At 46.2% G+C, this 22527-nt stretch overlaps 1 protein-coding gene across 4 annotated transcripts; it reads right to left on the bottom strand.

Moving 5' to 3' along the window:
* Positions 1-223: 223 nt before the first annotated feature.
* HSD17B11 (hydroxysteroid 17-beta dehydrogenase 11) lies at positions 224-22489 on the bottom strand. 4 transcript variants are annotated; one of them, XM_050338994.1, is made up of 7 exons: positions 22238-22482; positions 7335-7442; positions 6584-6715; positions 3687-3793; positions 2414-2551; positions 2045-2161; positions 224-921 (listed from the first exon to the last, which is right to left on the bottom strand). In XM_050338994.1, the coding sequence occupies exons 1-7, from the start codon at positions 22445-22447 to the stop codon at positions 834-836; spliced, it is 900 nt and encodes a 299-aa protein (XP_050194951.1). In that variant the 5' UTR covers positions 22448-22482; the 3' UTR covers positions 224-833. The 4 variants fall into 4 exon arrangements, with proteins under 4 accessions (XP_050194951.1, XP_050194952.1, XP_050194950.1 ...); XM_050338995.1 differs by lacking the exons at positions 3687-3793; positions 22238-22482 and adding exons at positions 5867-5973; positions 10271-10571; XM_050338993.1 differs by lacking the exon at positions 22238-22482 and adding an exon at positions 10271-10557.
* Positions 22490-22527: the final 38 nt, after the last annotated feature.

A 22527-nucleotide genomic window follows, 5' to 3' on the forward strand; every position in this document is an offset into this window, starting at 1 on the left:
TCTCATGTAACAAATCACATTCTCTCGCATGCATGAAATGCAGGAAAGCACCCAGTAATTTGTAGAGAAATGCTGCACTGTTTTCATGGGAAGGTGTTTTAAAGGTGTCTGGGAATTGCAGATGAGCAGTGTGAGAACTGATACAGGGAAAGGTGTGTTATTTGATACCACACCTTAAATGCACCTCTAGAACGTGCTTATGATTTTCACTGCCAAGAAACACTTTGTGTTCTTTGTATTAAAGAACTGTATTTATTCATATAAAGGCATATGGATGGTGCTAATTCATAAACGATAATCAATGTAATTAGGTATTATATTACATACATATATGTATTGGTTCAGGTACTTGCTACAAAAGTATGTGAAATTCATTGTGGATTTAAAAATATAAACTGAGGTGAAACAGGCCACCCACCTGCTGTATAAATTCCTTCTTGCAAGACAGCTTTACTCAGGGATGAGTCCAGATTAAAATATTCTCAGACAATCCCTTTGCACTCAAGTAGGCAGCATTGCTGTCCCAAACACAGATTTTGTGGGAATTCCCATCTGCCTCAACACTACAAGACAGAGGCGATGTGATTTATGTTCAAAGCAGTCCTTTAGACTTCTAGAGCTGCATCTCTGCTTGCTAACACTCCATGTTAGGCAGGTATGTTTCTGCTGCAGGTGTGGGATAAACCCTTCTGTGTGCTTGGAAACAGTGGCCTGGAAGCACCCATCTGTGTTCTGAATCAAACCAGCTGAAATACCCTCAGCACATGTTCTGTTTTCACTCGTGCTGGGAAACGAGTGAAACTCACTGGGAAACGAGAACTGATTCTTGGTTTTCACTGGGTGCTTCTCTGCCCAATGACTGCATCAAACTTGATATCAGTCATCTTCTTCAGAACATTCAGGGCACGTTCTGGAAACACCCTGAAAGAGATAATAACATGAAATTAAGCATGGGATAAGAAAAACTTAAATGATAGGAACAAGTGGCACTGCAGGTGAGGGAAGAGCTGGTCTGGGAGCAGAATGCGTGCACAGACACGGACTAAGTCTTAAACTTGGCATTATTTCCAAAGCATATGTAGTCCTCACCAATCTCCAATTAGTTTTACCTCCAATCCCACCCATCTCCTTTTATTGACAATTACGGGACAGTTATGTACTGGACATGATTTTGGTTGCAATGTTGCTGCAGAATCCAGGAACTTTTCTTATTGAACACAGACATATACATTTGCTTTCTCTTTGCTTTCAAAATGTTATCCGGTTAATCTGAAAATTCTTGAGAAGGAAAAAAAAAAAAACCAGTCCCAAACATCTTTACACTTCCTCATAGAAAGAAATTTAGAGTTAGGCCCAAGTTTGCTGGCTTTCACAGACAATAAATTACTAAGAGTTTCATGAGATACTGTAGAAGGTAACTGAAAACTAATTTAGTTGTTCTGATGTTAATTCTAGGTTTGGAACCTGAGCTCTAATGAAAGCACCTCCTCAGCAGAGTGGCTACACTGGATATTAAAGAGGTGTTAGATGACAAATCTTGCTTTACATGGCAAAGCTAAGCAGAAGAGATATTTTAAAGCAATTTTCCAGCCTCAGTGGCCTCAAGTCTTTGGTGTTGATATGAAGAAACAAACATTAGTAAGCAGCAGGTCCTCAGCTCTTTCTGGAACTACGCTGGGGGTGCTGTTTCAGAGGCTGTGGTATTTCCAGAAGGCAAATAGCAATCTGTGAAGAAAAACTATTCTCTTGTTCTCCCTCTCCTTCCCTACTGGCCTGCAGAGCAGTTGAGCTCTCCACTGAGAACAGTTATCTGCAGCAAGTGGATTAGAAGGACCTATGAGAGGGCTCAAAAAAATAACTGTGTATGACATCTTTTGTTGTCGCTAGGAAGAACCACTGCATTACTAGTAATAATACTATGATAATACACACACACCTTGTGATGTGTTCTAAAATAATTGAATCAGATTTTACAAGTTTCAGGGTGGTGCACTCTGCAAGTTATAGTTGATGATTGTTGATACATTTATTTTTTTCTACTTACCTTTCAAGGAGTAAAGCGACCCTCTGATTTGATGGAACAAAAACCATTTTCTGGTTGGTCACTATTCCTTCCATCAGAGCCTCTACAACTTCTTCAATCTCCAAAATCTTTCCAAGCCTGAAAAGGAAAGCACACACGTAAGAGCTGTGGTGGTAGAAAGGGGTGGTACAACCTTCACAAGGATGCTTCACATATGCACAAACTCAGGGAATTCAAATGCAACCATTATGTGGGTTAAAGGACACTTCTTTAGACAATTATACACACTGCTATTATACACTCAGTTGGAATAGAAGGCCTGAAGCTGGGGATATTATGCAGTGCCTTGGTGCAAAGAAGGAAGGACAGGAAGGCGGAGCATTGAGTTACCTGGTACTGGGGTTTTTGACAAATCCAGTGTTTATGAAAACAGGACAAAGGCACGTGGTCTTTATTCCATCCTTTCCCAGGGTAGACAGCTCCTCTGTCAGAGCCTTATGAAATCCAACTGCAGCAAACTTGCTCGAGCTGCGGGAGAGGAAAAAGCACAAATTAGAAGCTGTTTATAGTGTTTGTAACTCTCTACAACTGCAGATGGCCTAAATAATCATACAGTACAGGCTAGGAGGCAAAAAAAACAAATAATGTAATCCAGCTGAGAGACAGGGCAGGGACTAATTCTAACTTCCTCTGTGCCAGGCTGTAGTGCTGGATTAAATATTGCTGCTTTGATGAGTAATTATGGAAAGCAGACAGGCCATGAACAGATAGACAAACCAGACAGACAAACATCAGGAAATCTTAGAAAAAACAGTAACTAATCTGCATCAACCAATGGGCATCCCATTTTTCCCATGCAATAAAATTCTTGGAAGGAGTGCAGCCTGAAACTCTAAAATTAAGAACTATGGGCAGTTTAGAAATTAAGATTAACCTTCTACTGTTTCTTGTAGCACACAGGGTCATTCTCATAACAGTTGTTTGTGACTTTTAAATTATGTAAGCAAAACCGAGGAACAACCTGCTACAGAAATAGGTGTGTTCCTCTAGTTTAAGTCAAGTCCAAAGAAAATAGAAAAGAGAAGACTGCTGCACCTGGAGCTGCTGCTATGGAGGGCTAGATGTGGTGCAGAATGACAATATGCAATATAACAGGTTTTCTGTGTATGCACTGTGATTTTCTTGGCATGTTTCAGGTAGAAAAGCAGTTTTATGTCATGATGGTAGAAGTATTTCTGTACACTACAGTCACTGCCACAAAGGTAAAAAGACCAAAAGCTACTGATTACGGGTTTACTTGACAACACTACAACCACTCACAGAATCATTATGTTCTAAGGAGAAGGGAGAAGGATACCTGATTTGCTAGGCAAAAGTCTGGATCGGTAAGGGAGAGAAAATAGAAGAGGCTTTCATTAGTTGATGTGTCACAATACTATTCTTTCATACAAGCATTGCTCCTGATTCAGTCAGAGCTAATAACTAATAGGTAGGAACCTCCAGCCATCCTCAGACTGTTGTGCTTTCTTCCTCCTTAGCGCAGTCATTTGTCCGTACTGCATTCAGTGGGAGGATTATTTCAGTTACGTGGTAATTTATGATGCAGAAGACACAATTGAAAATAATGCAAAAATGAAGAGAGCTGACTAAAAAAATCACTTACCAATAAGCCACCATGAAAGAAGTCACAAAATGACCTGCTGCCGAAGCCACCGTGACAATGTGCCCATAGTTGTTGTTCATCATGGCTGGCAGAAAAGCTCTCGTCGTCTTCAAAGTCAAGAACCACAAATGCAGGGGGCGGGAAGGAAGAGAAGAACAATGTTTTCTTGGGCATATTCAGCACTGACCCTGAATATCAGCCATTAAGAGACTAAGGCTTGGTGCTGCACAGCACCTCACATTCTGAGAGCCACAGGGATACCTGTTCTCTGATCAGCTGGCAACCTGCTCTGCACATGTTTCAGGAAGTCAGCTATAAACCTGAGAACAGTTATCTGCAGCAAGTGGATTAGAAGGACCTATGAGAGGGCTCAAAAAAATAACTGTGTATGACATCTTTTGTTGTCGCTAGGAAGAACCACTGCATTACTAGTAATAATACTATGATAATACACACACACCTTGTGATGTGTTCTAAAATAATTGAATCAGATTTTACAAGTTTCAGGGTGGTGCACTCTACAAGTTATAGTTGATGATTGTTGATACATTTATTTTTTTCTACTTACCTTTCAAGGAGTAAAGCGACCCTCTGATTTGATGGAACAAAAACCATTTTCTGGTTGGTCACTATTCCTTCCATCAGAGCCTCTACAACTTCTTCAATCTCCAAAATCTTTCCAAGCCTGAAAAGGAAAGCACACACGTAAGAGCTGTGGTGGTAGAAAGGGGTGGTACAACCTTCACAAGGATGCTTCACATATGCACAAACTCAGGGAATTCAAATGCAACCATTATGTGGGTTAAAGGACACTTCTTTAGACAATTATACACACTGCTATTATACACTCAGTTGGAATAAAAGTCCTGAAGCTGGGCACATTATGCAGTGCCTTGGTGCAAAGAAGGAAGGACAGGAAGGCAGAGCATTGAGTTACCTGGTACGGGGGTTTTTGACAAAGCCAGTGTTTATGAAAACAGGACAAAGGCACGTGGTCTTTATTCCATCCTTTCCCAGGGTAGACAGCTCCTCTGTCAGAGCCTTATGAAATCCAACTGCAGCAAACTTGCTCGAGCTGCGGGAGAGGAAAAAGCACAAATTAGAAGCTGTTTATAGTGTTTGTAACTCTCTACAACTACAAATGGCCTAAATAATCATACACTACAGGCTAGGAGGCAAAAAAAACCCAAATAATGTAATCCAGCTGAGAGACAGGGTAGGGACTAATTCTAACTTTCCCTGTGCCAGGCTGTAGTGCTGGATAAAATATTGCTGCTTTGGTGAGTAATTATGGAAAGCAGACAGGCCATGAACAGATAGACAAACCAGACAGACAAACATCAGGAAATCTTAGAAAAACAGTAACTAATCTGCATCAACCAATGGGCATCCCATTTTTCCCATGCAATAAAATTCTTGGAAGGAGTGCAGCCTGAAACTCTAAAATTAAGAACTATGGGCAGTTTAGAAATTAAGATTAACCTTCTACTGTTTCTTGTAGCACACAGGGTCATTTCATAACAGTTGTTTGTGACTTTTAAATTATGTAAGCAAAACCGAGGAACAACCTGCTACAGAAATAGGTGTGTTCCTCTAGTTTAAGACTGCTGCACCTGGAGCTGCTGCTATAGAGGGCTAGATGTGGTGCAGAATGACAATATGCAATATAACAGGTTTTCTGTGTATGCACTGTGATTTTCTTGGCATGTTTCAGGTAGAAAAGCAGTTTTATGTCATGATGGTAGAAGTATTTCTGTACACTACAGTCACTGCCACAAAGGTAAAAAGACCAAAAGCTACTGATTACGGGTTTACTTGACAACACTACAACCACTCACAGAATCATTATGTTCTAAGGAGAAGGGAGAAGGATACCTGATTTGCTAGGCAAAAGTCTGGATCGGTAAGGGAGAGAAAATAGAAGAGGCTTTCATTAGTTGATGTGTCACAATACTATTCTTTCATACAAGCATTGCTCCTGATTCAGTCAGAGCTAATAACTAATAGGTAGGAACCTCCAGCCATCCTCAGACTGTTGTGCTTTCTTCCTCCTTAGCGCAGTCATTTGTCCGTACTGCATTCAGTGGGAGGATTATTTCAGTTACGTGGTAATTTATGATGCAGAAGACACAATTGAAAATAATGCAAAAATGAAGAGAGCTGATTTAAAAGTCACTTACCAATAAGCCACCATGAAAGAAGTCACAAAATGACCTGCTGCCGAAGCCACCGTGACAATGTGCCCATAGTTGTTGTTCATCATGGCTGGCAGAAAAGCTCTTGTCGTCTTCAAAGTCAAGAGCCACAAATGCAGGGAGCAGGAAGGGAGAGAAGAACAATGTTTTCTTGGGCATATTCAGCACTGACCCTGAATATCAGCCATTAAGAGACTAAGGCTTGGTGCTGCACAGCACCTCACATTCTGAGAGCCACAGGGATACCTGTTCTCTGATCAGCTGGCAACCTGCTCTGCACATGTTTCAGGAAGTCACCTATAAACAGGATTCCATTTTCATGTCTTTCCTCTGCTGCTTTTTAGGTTTCAGGTGTCACTGGCACTGCTGAGAGTGTCTCACCCCCAGCATATGCAATAAAACACTTGTAAACCCGCAACTTCTCTTCAGCTGCAAACAAATATTGCTTTCACAGCTGAAACCCTCCCACTCTCTAAGCCCCTCTACAGCTCTGACAGATGCTGCACATGAGGCTGCCACCAGCTTGCTCAGATCAGCAAGAGGCTGCTCAAGTTTCCCGACACACAGTCTGCTTGGGTGTCCCTGTGCTGTACACATCTAAAAGACACGTGGGTAATTCACTGGTAATAAGGGTTACTTTAAATAGGTCTCCTCAACAGTGCTCCCCAAAAATGGAGGTATGGAGATGGCAGTGGCCCTTACCCACATGTGAGCAAGGATGTTGACTTCAAACATTCTTTCTATCTGGTGGTCCTGAGTTGAGAGCAGGTCGGCAGCTGTGATCACACCAGCGTTGTTCACCAGGATGGTCACATCCCCAATTTCCTTTTTCACCTTTTGGAGACAAAAAAAAGGCCCAGAAGCGTGTCTGTCATTCATTATAATAACAAAACAAATAAAAAATGCAAGGCTGCAGAAGATGAGCAGTAATTCATTTAGTTCTTAACATTGTCTCCTTTAGGGAGAGGAAGATCATAGTACCTCTCCAGATGCAGAAGAAACTGTGCAGTAATTACCATGAGATCTGGTTTAGATCAGATTCTTTTCCCTTAAATAATTACTGCCAAAATGGATTGCCTTCCATACACTGTACACAGACACAGTTTGGACTGAGTAGTCACAGCTGAAACTATGGAGGTACAGACAGTTTTGAGCCAGCTGGACCATAACCTTTACAATAAAATGTTTCATATGTCCTCAGTGCTGTCCGTGTTTCTTCAGAGGCTGGAACTCTCCAGAGCAAACTTGGCAATCAGGAGTAATACCCTGGAGCCTCACTAAAGGGTGTTACCTCAGAAGTGCCTCATCACTCTGTGTACAGAGAGCAGCAAGGAGCAGGGAGGTTCCAAGGCCTTGCATGATTTGTGTGCAATGCCTCTTCTTCAGTTTTCCTGACTTTTCTGGAAATTTAGTGCGTTTGGGTGAGCCTCTGTCCGTGCCCCTGCTGCCCTACCTTGTCTGCAGCGCTGTAGATCTCCTCCCGTTTGCTGCAGTCCACCACGAAGGCTTCAACAGTGGCCCCCAGATTCTTGCATTCTGCTGCCGTCTCCTCAACGCCGTGCTGGAAGGGGCAGAGAAGAAAGACATCCATGCACAACTGTCCCCTGCTGAAGATGTCTCTTAACTGTGTAACCACTGCCAGGCGCCTGAGCGGTTCACAGCCACCCAGGGATAGAGCTGTAGGTGGGATCTTTAGGAGGACGGGTATTCTGGCCCTAAATTTCGGACTTGTGTATACCGACTACCAAAAAGGAAATAACAGAATTACAGAATGACTTGGGTTGGAAGGGACCTTAAAGATCACCTTGTTCCAACCTCCCTGCCATGGGCAGAGACACCTTTCACTAGACCAGGTTGCTCAGAGCTCCATCCAGCGTGGGCTCAAACACTTTTAGGGATGGGGCATCCACAGCTTTTCTGGGCAACCTGTTCCCCTGCCTCACCACCCTCATAGTACAGAATTTCCTGCTAATCTCTTATCTAAACCTACTCTCTCTCAGTTTGAAGCCATCCCCCTTGTCCTCTCACTACATGATCTTGTAAATCATCGTGCTCCATCTCATCTTTTTCTAGGCTCCCTTTAGGTACTGGAAGGCCACAATTAGGTCACTCCAAAGCTCTCTCTTGTCCAGGCTGAACAACCGCAATTCTCTTAGCCTTAGGAGTGTGGCAACAAGAGTGAGTTTGCCTTGGTAAGGCACACATAACGAGGCAGAAAGTGGGCACGCAGTGCCTATCACAGCACAGCAGGCAGACACTGCGAGTGTAGACAGAGTTCTTCAAACACGGCCTGTCTGACACCCAAGATATGAAAAGTTTTATGTGTGAGAGGCTTTATGTGTTTCTGTATTCACAGACTGGGTGTGAGGAGAGAGGTGCCCTCCACAGTTGTATTGGGTCTGGCTGAGATGCAGTTCATTTCCCCATAGCAGCCTCACAGTGCTGTGCTTTGCATTGCTAGCTAGAAGGGTGTTGATAACACACCAGTGTTTTTTGGCTACTGCTGAGCTGCACTGGCACAGCATCAGCACTGTCTGTCCAACATTCCCCTCCCATCAGTAGGCGGAGGGTGGATGAGATCCTGGGAGGGGACACAACTAGGACAGCTGGCCCAAACTGACCAAAGGAATATTCCATACCACGTGATGTCAGCTCAGATATAACAGCTAAGAAAAGAGGAGTGGGGGAATATCCAATTTTTATGACATTTGTCTTATGAAGCAACTGCTACATGTGCTGAAGCCCTGCTCCCCAGGACGTGGGCGGACATTGCCTGCAGATGGGAAGCAGAGAACAAAATACTTTTCTTTCTCTTTGCTTGCTTGTGCACAAAATTTCACCTTTGCTTTAGTAAACTGCCTTATCTCAGCCTACAAGTCATTTTCCATCTTATTTTCTCTGCCCAGGGCAGCTGAAAAGGGGGAGTGGCTGGGTGGGCACCTGACGTCCAGCCAGGGTCAAACCCACCACACCACTGCACAGTGTAGAAAGACATTTCTTATGGAATGGCATTTGATGCACACAGAACAGAAGCTCACCTATCAACCCACTAAGCCAGGGCACAAGTGACTTGGGTGTAGCCTTGTCCCCAGCAGCCAGAAAGCCATGCCAGTGGTGGCCTGTGCAATGAAAAGCCCCAGGTCACAAAGAGCTTGGGAAAGCTCAGCACTTGAGAGAAACTGTGCAGGTCCCTGCAGTGGGTGACTGGGCAGCTGCCCTCAGTCCCAGCTGCTGCTTGAGGCTGAGAGCCCCCAGGAAGGAAGCCTTTGTCTCTGTAGTTGGATCCTCCAGGATCCACCATCCCTTTGATATCGTATTTCAGTTGCTCTATACACTCACCCTTACAATCTATTTCCCAGCACCAAAGCCAGGTGCTGCTCGTGACTAAGTTTATTTCTTAATCCCCGCTTGCATCCAGCAAACATGGACAATGTTCTACTTCTCTGCAGCCCTGTACACATCGGGAGAGCAGTGCAGTGCCTCGTCCAACCCTCCAGTGTCTGGTCTTAGCTATAATGGGCAGCATGAACAGACACTGAAAATGTTCTACAGTATCTTCCCTGTTTATACATCCCCTTATCCTCAGCTTGGTTTGGATTTTGTGGCGTTTTCTTTGTTTGAGGTGGGCTGCGTTTTGTTTTGCAGCTTCATGATGACAGGATGAACTCCTCTCCTGACTCACTGTGTCAGAAACCTTTCCCACTCTCAGCTGTCCACCCTCCCTGTACAGCTGGTTGCACCTACACACACTTGGCCTTGACCCCTACTGACTGCCAAGCTGCATGTTTGTACCTGTCCATCCTCCACTTGCCAAGGCCTTTTTGCATTCCAGTCAGATTATCTGAAACAGTTGGGGCCACTATGAACATCCTGCAAGGAGCCATCTACACTTGCAGCTGTCCCAGAGGGCAGCAGGGCTCACACACAGCTCAGCACAGCAATGCTGTTGATATGAGTAAAGAGAAAACACACCTTGCAGCAATATGTGCAAAATGCCTGAGGCCAGACAGACCCAGCAGAGGCAAACCTGCTCCTCTGGGGAACCAGGCTGCTGCTCTCAGCCTGCTCTGCCCGCCAGCCCGGGCAGCGCTGCCAACAGCAGCTCTCCGAGCGCTTCCTTCCCTCTCGCAGGGACTCTGCCAGGCGGTGCCTGCTCCCTCGCTGAGCGCCACCGAGGAACTGTGGGGACCCAGAGCCCTCCATCCGCCGCTGCCAGCGGGGACAAACCCTCTCCTGGCGCTCAGCGTCCCAGCCAGAGGCGGCCGTGAGCCGACGGCAGCGGAGGGGGGAAGGAGCTGCTGTGGATGCAGTGTGGTGATGCCCCTCTTACGCTCTCGAACCCCGCGGGGCTCGGAGGCGAAGGAGTGAGGACACGGGCTGTGCCATTACCTTGCTGATGTCCCAGAGGACCAGCCTGCTCTGGCGCTTGGCGAACTCGAGGGCGGTCGCTCTGCCGACGCCATGGCCAGCACCCGTGATGAGCACAAGCTCTCCGCTGACAGACTTCCTCCTCACGGGGACAAACAGCTTCACGAAAGCCTCCAGGTAGGAGTAGGCGAGCGTGCCCAGGAACAGGAAGGTTTCCACCAACAGATTCATTGCTTTTTTCCCGAGGGTCCTTTGATGGCCGAACTGAACTTTAGTCTCTTTTGACGAGGGCGTGAGTTGTTGATTTACCAGCTGCCCGCGGCAGTCCCAAGAGTTCACCGCTCGTCCTGTCAGCTCCCGGCAGGATCCACCCCTGCGCCTGGGGGCGGGAGCCTGGGGGGCTGCTCCGCCCAGCCCCGCCGGAGCCCTCCGTGCCCGGTGCCCTTTTGCTGGCACTGCGTGAGTGGTTCTTGTTCTTATTTGTCGTCTGCAGCAGGTGCAGGAGGGACACAATTGGCAACAAATGTGCTCATCCAGTTACTGGCAAAAGCATCTCGAAGTTCCCCTCAACTCTGTGTTGTGTGTCTCAAAATCTGCTTTGCGACTGTGCACTTGCTCAGTTCCGTGAATCCCTTGAGTGGTTTTCTCCGTGGTTCTTCCTTCCATGATGTATCTGTGCACTGTCAGCAGACTTTGTCCCATACCTTCGTCTTCCTGGTCATTTAAAGAAAGCTGAATGAGACAAGTCCGTTGAACTTGTGGAACTCCACAGGTGAGCTCTTGCCTGGCTACTCTCTTTTTTTCTGCCTTCTACCTAGTGATTCATACTCAGACCTTCCATCTTATGCTATGGCTGCCTAGTTTCCTCAAGTCCTTTGGAAAACGGCATTGACTGCATGAATTGGGTCATCCTTATCTAATTGAGTCTAAATCACACAACTTGCTTGTGTGTAAGGGAGTATTCAGAACCTTAACCAGAACAGGAGTGCTTATAGGAAATAGAAGAAAAGTGGTTTCAGGGTTTTTTTTCTGGCTCCAACAATGTAACTGCATGGTCTTACCTGAAAAGGATTGCTGACCTTACTCCTTTGCTTTTCAGTTAGAAAACTAGATGCATCACAGTCATGTTCATTGTTTTATTTAAGCATATTTTTGAGCTGCTTGGGGAAGAGTGAGGGTTTCATGAATATCTGCCAACTGACCAAAATCAGACTCCATTTAAGATATTACTTCTTGAAAAGTATTGGTTTTGCCCTGGTGGTTTGGATGCGTTGTTGCTAACCTTGTCTGTGAGAGACAGGGGCAGCTCCAGCAGAGACATTCCAAGCTAGGCACTTCCTCCTTCTCTCTTGGACATTCATTCTCTGCTTAATTAACACATCAGCATTTGGGCCAGTCCCTAATTGCACAGCTCAGCGGTGCTGTCATTTTTCTGGCACAGGGCTCCAGTCAGTGCCATGGCCAAAACAGGGGAGGCAGGCAGGGCATAGAACCATTGTCTCTAAGAGACACCTCAGCAGGAGGCAGAGCACAAGGCCAGAGTCACCAGCCTGACTCGTAATGACTCCTAAGCCAGGGTGTGAGATACCGCTCTTCAAATTTGGGACTTGGCTGTAGATGGCTCTATGAAGCTTGCTCACATAGGCTCCTGCTGGGCACCAATAGTGACCAGACTATGGGATAAGTGTCTGTTGACTGCTGTGGCCAGAAAGAGAACTGAGAAGCCTGGGAGGCTTGATGAATCAATTCTGTCACTGGTGTTCAGGAGATGAAGGCTTAACTCCTTGCTTTTGCACAAGTTTCTTTACTCCAAGCACAAGACTTGCAGCCATAGGAGACACAGAGAAGAGCTGTAGCCACATATGAAGTACTGCACAAGCTGCCTTGCCCAGTGATTCCTCTGGGCTCTGAGAGACTGGACTAGATCTGGCAAAACAGGAGTGAACACAGTCTCCCTTTTCCTAGGATCAAGTATGCTGAGAAACACACTCTGCAGGAGAGTGCTGTCTGTCATTCCCTAGATGGATTTCTGTCTTCCAATTTAATGCTGCCGTGAGAATCTGAATAATGTGCAAGGCTAGTGCAAATGGTGTGCCAGGAGAAGCCAAATATCTTGTCTTATGTGTCCTACTGAAGGCAGTATGACAAGAGGGCCTAATCATTGGGATGCTGACTTGTCTATCTTAGGGGTCTTTTTGAGCGTTTTCTTTGGACTCACTAGACCATATTGTACCCTCTTCTGAAGAACCTGTTTGCAGGACAACAAGAAATGCTCAGGTGAGCAGGATGGATTCCAACTGCGCCAAAGGTGGCAGCATATTCAGGCCTCCCTCGGATGGCTGCGAGCCAGCAAGTCCCTGCAGTGGTTGGGAGTTGCACAAGTAGGTGCACAGATAATCTCTGCTCCAAAGGGGTCTTTGACCCGTGTTTCATCAGGTGCTGCTCTCTTGTACCACAGGCTGAAGACCTTTGGGGGTTTAACCTCCTGGTCAAGGTGGGTCCCATCAGATTAGGACACTGGCTTGTGATGAGGAGCTGTGTGAAGGCTCACCTGGAGCCTTCCCCTGTGTACCCTCTGCCCTGGCACCCACCTTTAAGGACTGGCCTTGGCCCCAGCCCTTGTGTGGGCTGTGCTGGTGGCGTGCCATGCCTGGCCCTGTACCTCACTGATCCTGATGTGACTTCCTGGTGTGACCATGGGACCTGCCTCATCCCTGCAGCCTGGCCTGATGTTTGGCAGGCTCTGGCTGACCCTTTCACTGTTGCAGCATTTGCTCCGCTGTCTTTTCTTGGACCTAGTTCCTGTCTTCATTGCTGAGAGACACCTTTGGGTTAGAAAAATGTATTTATATCAAATAAGGAGTGTTGATGGTGCTAAGGCATAATTGATAATCGATGTAATTAGGCATTACATTACAAACAAGGCTGTATTATTTCAGTAATACAAATAATTAAAATAACTCCATAATACACATTACAAATGCACATGAAACTGTAAGTGTTCATTAGAGAACTTTTTTTTACATTTAAAAATATAAATTGAGGTGAAACAGGACACCCACCTGCTGTATAAATTTTTTCTTGCAAGATGCTTTTGCTCAGGGATGAGTCCACGTTAACATATTTTCAGGCAATCCCTTTGCACTCAAGAAGGCAGCATTTCTTTCCCAAATACAGGCTTTGTGGGAATTCCTGTCTGCCTCAACACTACAAGACAGAGGCGATGTGACATACAGTCAAAGCAGCCTTTATAGAGCTGCATCTCTACTTTGCTAACATTTCATATTATGCAGGTATGTTCCTGCTGCAGGTGTGGGATAAACCCTTCTGTGTGCTCAGAAACAGTGGCCTGGAAGCACCTGTCCTAGTTCTGTATCTAACCAGCTGAACTACCCTCAGCAAATGTTCTGTTTTCACTGCGAAACAAGAATCAATACTTGGCTTTCACTGGGTGCTTCTCTGCCCAATGATTGCATCAAACTTTGGAACAGTGAGCTTCTTCAGGACATTCAGGGCGCGTTCTGGAAACACCCTGAAAGAGATAATAACATGAAATTAAGCATACGATGGAAAATTAAATTTTGGGAAAAAGTGGCACTGCAGGTGAGGGAAGAGCTGGTCTGGGAGCAGAATGCATGCACAGACATGGACTGAGAGTAAGTCCTAAACTGGGCATTATTTCCAAAGAACACATAGCTCTCCTCAATCTCTGACTAATTAAACTCCAGTCCCCGCCAAGTCCTGTTAGGACAGTTCCAATACTGGGTATCTACTGGGCAGTATTTGGGTTGCAAGATTGCTGCAGGACCCAGGAAGGCTCAATACTGTACAGATATAGGTGTGCATTACACGTTTCATGCTCTGAAAAGCAGCAGGCCTAAGGAAGGATGAGATGTTAAAACTGAGGTGCAGTTTCCTCTCCTAGGATTCTTTCTTTTTAGAGTTGTATCTCTTTATCCCCCTGTCCCAAATTAAGACAAAAAAGCAAAGTTATCCTAAGGGCTTTGACAGCATTAGTTTTGACTTGTCTATGCTTCTGCAGACTTGCACTGTCAACAGGCAGCTCTTGGAGATGTAAACAACTGAAAAACTTTTTCCAACTGTCTGGTGTTGGGTTCTGCAAACAAGATATTACCAAGTGTTTCACAAAATACTGCAGGAGTTAACTGAAAAGTTAGCTTAGTTGTTGTGATGTGAATTACAGATTTGGAACTGGAGCTCTGATAACAACACCTCCTCAGCAGAGCAGCTACACTGGATATTAAAGATGTATGAGAGGACAAATCTTGCTTTACATGGCAAATAGCAGTAGAGCCTTTTTGAAGAGAAGTCCCCAGCCCCCATGACCTCAATCTTTGGTGCTGACATGAAGAAACAAACACTAATAAGCAGCAAGTCCTCAGCTCTTTCTGGAACAATGCTGATTCAGAGAAAATGTTGTTTGCAAGCCCAAGGAAAATAATGATTTGTGAGGAAAGCTGTTGTCCTGCTCTCCCTCTCCTTCCTTATTGGCCTGTAGAGCAGTTGAGCTCTCCACTGAGAACAGTTATCTGCAGCAAGTGGATTAGAAGGACCTAATGGATGAGAGGGCTCAAAAAAATCTTTGTGTGTGTTCTCATTAGAAAGAACCACTGCTATTTCATTACCTTGTGATGTGTTCTCATACTAAAATATTTTAGATGGCTAGTTGTTTAATACATAATACTGTCTCCTGCAGACAATTACACATTATCTAGACACTACAGGCATATGGATGTCAAATCTGGATTAATAAGTATAACAATGTCCAATACTGAATATAAAATAAATTACACTGGGCTGAATGTAAACTGCTTCTCTCCAGCTGTCATTTCAGGGTTTCTCTATACTGCCAAACTATATCTTTTACTACCATGAGTGCAAAATGCAGTTTCCCATAAAATTAAATTAATCTTGATTCAGATGTCACAAGTTTGAACCTCATATACTCAGGTAATAAGCATTGTTGCTTCCACCCCCATTTTTTTGTTTTCTTTTGCTACTTACATTTCAGAAAGCAAAGCAATGTTTAGCTGGGGCGGAACAAAAACCATTTTCTGGTTGGTCACTATTCCTTCCATCAGAGCCTCTACAACTTCTTCAATCTCCAAAATCTTTCCAAGCCTGAAAAGGAAAGCACACACATAAGAGCTGTGGTGGTAGAAAGGGGTGGTACAACCTTCACAAGGATGCTTCACATATGCACAAACTCAGGGAATTCAAATGCAACCATTATGTGGGTTAAAGGACACTTCTTTAGACAATTATACACATTGCTATTATACACTCAGTTGGAATAGAAGGCCTGAAGCTGGGCACATTATGCAGTGCCTTGGTGCAAAGAAGGAAGGACAGGAAGGCAAAGCATTGAGTTACCTGGTACTGGGGTTTTTGACAAAGCCAGTGTTTATGAAAACAGGACAAAGGCACGTGGTCTTTATTCCATCCTTTCCCAGGGTAGACAGCTCCTCTGTCAGAGCCTTATGAAATCCAACTGCAGCAAACTTGCTCGAGCTGCAGAAGGGGAAAAAAGCACAAATTAGAAGCTATAAATAGTGTTTCTAACTCCCTACAACTGCAAATGGGCTAAACAATCTTATAGTACAGGCTATGAGGCAAAAAACCCAAACAATGTAATCCAGCTGCGAGATGGGGCAGGGACCAATTCTAACTTCCTCTGTGCCGGTATGTAGTGCTGGATTAGATATTGCAGTTTGGGGAGTAATTGTGGAATGCACAGTGGATGTCTCGAAAAAACTCACCTTGCTTTCAAACAGACTAAGGAAATCTTAGAAAACAATAACTGATGTGCATTGATAGACAGACATTCTGTTTTATCCATGTGAAAAGATTCTTAGAAGGAATGCAGCCTGAATCTCTAAAATTAATGACAGACAGGGTAGAAAAGAAGATTAACCCTCTACTGTTTCTTATACCACACGGGAGCATCTTGTAACAGGTGTGAGTGACTTCTGAAATAGAGGAGCATTATGCAAGAAAAACTGAGGAACAACCTGCCACAGGAATAGGTGTGTGCCTCTAGTTTAAGTCAATTCCAAGGAAAGGAGAACCAGAGAATCAGTTTATTGACTGTTATTGATTTGGACAGTATAATCCCACCAAAATCCCTGGCTGGGGAGTTCTCACATTGCCAACAGGGAGTGACTCTCTGAGAAGGAGTGTTCCCAGGGGAAGACTGCTGCCCCTGGAGCTGCTGTTATAGAAGGCTAGATGAGACGCAGGATGACAACATGCGATCTAATAGGTTTTCTGTGCATGCACTGTTATTTTCCCAACATGTTTCAAGTAGAAAAGTAATTTTATGTCATGACGGCAGATGATCAGTGGGAAGGTCAGCAGGGAAGACAGAATGGTGGGAGTCTGTTACAGACCAGGATGAACAGGCAGACGAGTCATTCTACAAGGAGCTGGCTGAAGTCTCAGGATCACTAGCCCTTGTACTCATGGGCGACTTCAACTTGCCAGATGTGTGCTGTAAATACAGTACAGCAGAGAGAAGCCACTCTAAGAGGTTCCTAACAACTTCCTAACACAACTGCTAAATGAGCCTCCACAGAGGAGGTGCCCTGTTACACCTGTTGTTTGTGAACAAAGAAGGACAAGTGGGTGATGTGGTGTCGGTGGCCGTCTTGGGCACAGTGACCACAAAATGTCAGAGATTTCAAGAGCCGGTGAAGTAAGAAGAGGCACCAGCAGAACTACCACCTTGGATTTTCATTGGACAGACTTCAGCCTGTTTAGGAGATCGATTGACTTGGGAGTCAGTCCTGAAGGGCAGAGGAGTCCAGGAAGGTTGGATGTGCTTTAAAAAGGACTTGTTGAATATTCAGGAGCAGATTGTCCTGATGTGTAGAAAGATAAGTTGTTGAAGAAAGAGACTGGCCTGGTTAAATAGAGAACTTAGGGGGAAAAAAAGAGAATTTATCGTCTCTGGAAGGAGGGTCAGGTAACTTGGGAGGACGATAAGGACATTGTGAGGTCATGTAGGGAGAAGATTAGAAGGGTCGAAGCCCAGCTAGAACTGGATTTGGCTGCTACAGTTAAAGGCAACAAAAAAAGTTTCTATAAATACATTGGCAGCAAAAGGAGGGTCAAGAAAAGTCTCCATCATTTGCAGCAGAGAGGCTAGTGGAGTACTAAATGCCTTTTTTGCCTCAGTCTTTAATATCAACTACTTGTCCTTAGGATACCCTGCTCCCTGAGCTGGAAGGTAGAGACAGGGAGCTGAAGTGAAGCCCATCTCCCACAGCATCTTCCTAGAAAAACTGGCTGCTCACAGCTTGGATGGGTGGACTCTTTGATGGGTAGAAAACTGGCTGGATGGCCAGGCCCAGAGAGTGGTGGTGAATGGAGTTACATCCAGCTGGCAGCCGGTCCCTAGCAATGTCCCCAGGGCTCAGTACCGGGACCAGTCCTGTTTAACACCTTTACTGATGATCTGGACGTGGGGACTGAGTGCGCCCTCAATAAATTAGCAGATGACACTAAGATGGGTGGGAGTGTTGATCTGCTTGAGGGTAGGAAGGCTCTGCAGAGGGATCTGAACAGACTTGATCAATAGACTGAGGACACACTGCATGAGGTTCAATAACGAGAAGTGCCAGTCCTGCACTTGGGTCGCAGTAACCCCATGCAGTGCTACAGGCTGAGAGGAGGAGTGGCTTGAGAGCTGTTCAGAAGGAAGGGACTTGGGGTGCTGGTTGACAGCAGCTGAACATGAGCCAGCGGTGTGCCCAGGTGGCCAAGAAGGCCAATGGCATCTTGCCATGTATCGAGAATAGTGTAGCCAGCAGGACTAAGGAAGTGATCATCCCCCTGTTCTTGGCATTGGTGAGGGCACACCTCAAGTGCTGTGTTCAGTCTTGGGCCCCTCACTTTAAAAAAGACATTGAGGTGTTAGAGAGTGTCCAGAGAAGGGCAACAATGCTCACAAAAGGTTTAGAAAGGAGAGGACAAGAGGAAATTGCTTAAGCTGAGACAGGGGAGATTCAGATTAAATATTAGAAAATTTTTCTCACTATTAAGAGTGGTCAGGCACTGGAATAGGGTGCCCAGGGAGGTCAGCAGTCACTACCCCTGCAGCTGTTTCAGAGGTCTCTGGATCTGGTGCTGGGTGATGTGGTTTAGTGGTTTGGGGGTTGCAGTGCTAGTGCTGATTTCACAGCTGAAATTCATGATCATAAAGGTCTCTTCCAACCTTGATGATTCTACTTCTATACACTACAGCCACTGCCACAAAGGTAAAAAGATCAAAAACTACTCCCTAGGGGTTTACTTGACAACACTACAGCAAATCACAGAATCACTATGTTCTAAGGAGAAGGGAGAAGGATACCTTTTTTGCTAAGCAAAGGTCTGCATTGGTGATGGAGAAAAAAATAGGAGAAAATCTTTCATTAGTTTATGTGTCACATGATTATTCTTTCATACAAGCATTGCTCCCCATTCAGTCAGAGCTAATAACTTGGTATTTACTGATGGAGAAGACGTAATTAAAAATTTTAAAAAAAAAAAAAAAAAACAGCGAGCTGACTAAAAAAATCACTTACCAATAAGCCACCATGAAAGAAGTCACAAAATGACCTGCTACCGAAGCCACCGTGACAATGTGCCCATAGTTGTTGTTCATCATGGCTGGCAGAAAAGCTCTCGTCGTCTTCAAAGTCAAGAGCCACAAATGCAGGGAGCGGGAAGGAAGAGAAGAACAATGTTTTCTTGGGCATATTCAGCACTGACCCTGAATATCAGCCATTAAGAGACTAAGGCTTGGTGCTGCACAGCACCTCACATTCCGAGAGCCACAGGGATACCTGTTCTCTGATCAGCCTGCAACCTGCTCTGCACATGTTTCAGGAAGTCAGCTATAAACAGGATTCCATTTTCACATCTCTGCTGCTTTTTAGGTTTCAGGTGTCACTGGCACTGCTGAGAGTGTCTCACCCCCAGCATGTGCAATAAAACACTTGCCAACCTGCAGCTTCTCTTCAGCTGCAAACAAATATTGCTTCACAGCTGAAACCCTCCCACTCTCTAAGCCCCTCTACAGCTCTGACAGATGCTGCACATGAGGCTGCCACCAGCCTGCTCAGATCAGCAAGAGGCTGTTCAAGTTTCCCGACACAAAGTCTGCTTGGGTGTCCCTGTGCTGTACACATCTAAAAGACACGTGGGTAATTCACTGGTAATAAGGGTTACTTTAAATAGGTTTCCTCAACAGTGCTCCCCAAAAATGGAGGTATGGAGATGGCAGTGGCCCTTACCCACATGTGAGCAAGGATGTTGACTTCAAACATTCTTTCTATCTGGTGGTCCTGAGTTGAGAGCAGGTCGGCAGCTGTGATCACACCAGCGTTGTTCACCAGGATGGTCACATCCCCAATTTCCTTTTTCACCTTTTGGAGACAAAAAAAAGCCCAGAAGTGTGTCTGTCATTCATTATAATAACAAAAACAAATAAAAAAATGCAGGGCTGCAGAAGATGAGCAGTAATTCATTTAGTTCTTAACACTGTCTCCTTTAGGGAGAGGAAGATCATAGTACCTCTCCAGATGCAGAAGAAACTGTGCAGTAATTACCATGAGATCTGGTTTAGATCAGATTCTTTTCCCTTAAATAATTACTGCCAAAATGGATTGCCTTCCATACACTGTACACAGACACAGTTTGGACTGAGTAGTCACAGCTGGAACTATGGAGGTACAGACAGTTTTGAGCCAGCTGGACCATAACCTTTACAATAAAATGTTTCATATGTCCTCAGTGCTGTCCGTGTTTCTTCAGAGGCTGGAACTCTCCAGAGCAAACTTGGCAATCAGGACTAATACCCTGGAGCCTCACTAAAGGGTGTTACCTCAGAAGCGCCTCATCACTCTGTGTACAGAGAGCAGCAAGGAGCGGGGAGGTTCCAAGGCCTTGCATGATTTGTGTGCAATGCCTCTTCTTCAGTTTGCCTGTCTTTTCTGGAAATCTAGTGCGTTTGGGTGAGCCTCTGTCCGTGCCCCTGCTGCCCTACCTTGTCTGCAGCGCTGTAGATCTCCTCCCGTTTGCTGCAGTCCACCACGAAGGCTTCAACAGTGGCCCCCAGATTCTTGCATTCTGCTGCCGTCTCTTCAACGCCGTGCTGGAAGGGGCAGAGAAGAAAGACATCCATGCACAACTGTCCCCTGCCCACGTGTTGCTGCTGCTCAGGCACCACAGCAGAGCAGGTACAGGCTGGAGGCGGCTCTTAATTCCACAAACACTGTCAGACCCTGTGCCTACCAAGGGAGAGAGCTGTAGGTGGGCTCCTTGAGAAGACAGGTGTTCCAGTCTTAACTTTTGGACCTGCCTAGAGGGACTGCTAGAAAGGCAATGTGGGAACAAGAGTGAGTTTGCCTTGGTAAGGCACACATAACTAGTGTGCAGAAAGTGGGCACACAGTGCCTATCACAGCATAGCAGGGAGACACTGTGAGCATAAACAGAGCTCTTAAAACACAGGCCTGTCTGACACCCGAGATATGAAACGTGGCTCTATGTGTTTTTATGTATTCACAGACTGGGTGTAAGAAAAGAGGTGTCTTCCACAGTGCAAAATGGTATTTCAAGAATGGCATTTGATGCACACAGAAAAGAAGCTTCCTTAAGTCAACCCACTAAGCCAGGGCAGAAGTGACTGGGGTGTAGCCTTGTCCCCCGGTGCCAGGGGACCTGTGCAGTGAGAAGCCCCAGGTCACAAATAGCCTGGGACAGCTCAGCACCTGACATTACCTGTGCAGGTCCCTGCAGTGGGTGACTGGACAGCTGCCCTCAGTCCCGGCTGCTGCTTGAGCCTGAGAGCCCCCAGGGGTCTACCTGTTGGATTGGAGAAGCATACTCCTAAATCCTCTGCAAGCCAGCACTCCTTTGGTATCGTGTTTCAGTTGCTCCGTACACCCACCCTTACAATCTATTTCCCAGCACCAAAGCCAGGTGTCGCTCGCTACTAAATTTATTCCGTAATACCCACATTTCATCCAGAGAACATGGACAAAGCTCTACTTTCCTGCAGCCCTGTACACATCGGGAGAGCAGTGCAGTGCCTCGTCCACCCCTCCAGTGTCTGGTCTTAGCTATAATGGGCAGCATGAACAGACACTGAAAATGTTCTACAGTATCTTCCCTGTTTATACATCGCCTTATCATCGGCTTGTCTTGGATTTTGTGGCATTTTCTTTGTTTGTTTGGGGTGGGCTGGGTTTTATTTTTGCAGTTTCAGGACGACAGGATGAACTCTTCTGACTCACTGTGTCAGAAACCTTTCCCACTCTCTGCTCTCCAGCCTCTCACCCTCCCTGTACCTACACACACTTGGCCTTGACTCCTACTGACTGCCAAGCTGCATGTTTGTACCTGTCCATCCTCCACTTGCCAAGGCCTTTTTGCATTCCAGTCAGATTATCTGAAACAGTTGGGGCCACTATGAACATCCTGCAAGGAGCCATCTACACTTGCAGCTGTCCCAGAGCGCAGCAGGGCTCACACACAGCTCAGCACAGCAATGCTGTTGATATGAGTAAAGAGAAAACACACCTTGCAGCAATACGTGCAAAATGCCTCAAGCCAGACAGACCCAGCAGAGGCAAACCTGCTCCTCTGGGGAACCAGGCTGCTGCTCTCAGCCTGCTCTGCCCGCCAGCCCGGGCAGCGCTGCCAACAGCAGCTCTCCGAGCGCTTCCTTCCCTCTCGCAGGGACTCTGCCAGGCGGTGCCTGCTCCCTCGCTGAGCACCACCGAGGAACTGTGGGATCCAGAGCCCTCCATCCACCGCTGCCAGCGGGGCCAAACCCTCTCCTGGCGCTCAGCGTCCCAGCCAGAGGCGGCCGGAGGGGGGAAGGAGCTGCTGTGGATGCAGTGTGGTGATGCCCCTCTTACGCTCTCGAACCCCGCGGGGCTCGGAGGCGAAGGAGTGAGGACACGGGCTGTGCCATTACCTTGCTGATGTCCCAGAGGACCAGCCTGCTCTGGCGCTTGGCGAACTCGAGGGCGGTCGCTCTGCCGACGCCATGGCCAGCACCCGTGATGAGCACAAGCTCTCCGCTGACAGACTTCCTCCTCACGGGGACAAACAGCTTCACGAAAGCCTCCAGGTAGGAGTAGGCGAGCGTGCCCAGGAACAGGAGAAGCTCCAGGAGCAGGTTCATGTTTCTCCAGAGGCTCCTTCGCTGCCCGAAGTGCGCCTGGAACCACCGCCCCTCCCCCGGCCCACGGCCTGCCAGGCCAC

Source organism: Myiozetetes cayanensis, unplaced genomic scaffold, assembly GCF_022539395.1.
Source record: "Myiozetetes cayanensis isolate MyiCay16 unplaced genomic scaffold, myiCay2020 scf75, whole genome shotgun sequence".
In the NCBI taxonomy this organism is placed as follows: Eukaryota; Metazoa; Chordata; class Aves; order Passeriformes; family Tyrannidae; genus Myiozetetes; species Myiozetetes cayanensis.

Coding starts and splice junctions, on each gene's coding strand:
- HSD17B11 (XM_050338994.1), bottom strand. CDS start 22,447: ATGAACCTGCTCCTGGAGCTTCTCCTGTTCCTGGGCACGCTCGCCTAC. Junction 2,552..3,686: donor TCTTTCATGGTGGCTTATTG/GTAAGTGATTTT, acceptor CCTCTCCCGCAG/CTCGAGCAAGTTTGCTGCAG. Junction 2,162..2,413: donor GTCAAAAACCCCAGTACCAG/GTAACTCAATGC, acceptor TTTCCTTTTCAG/GCTTGGAAAGATTTTGGAGA.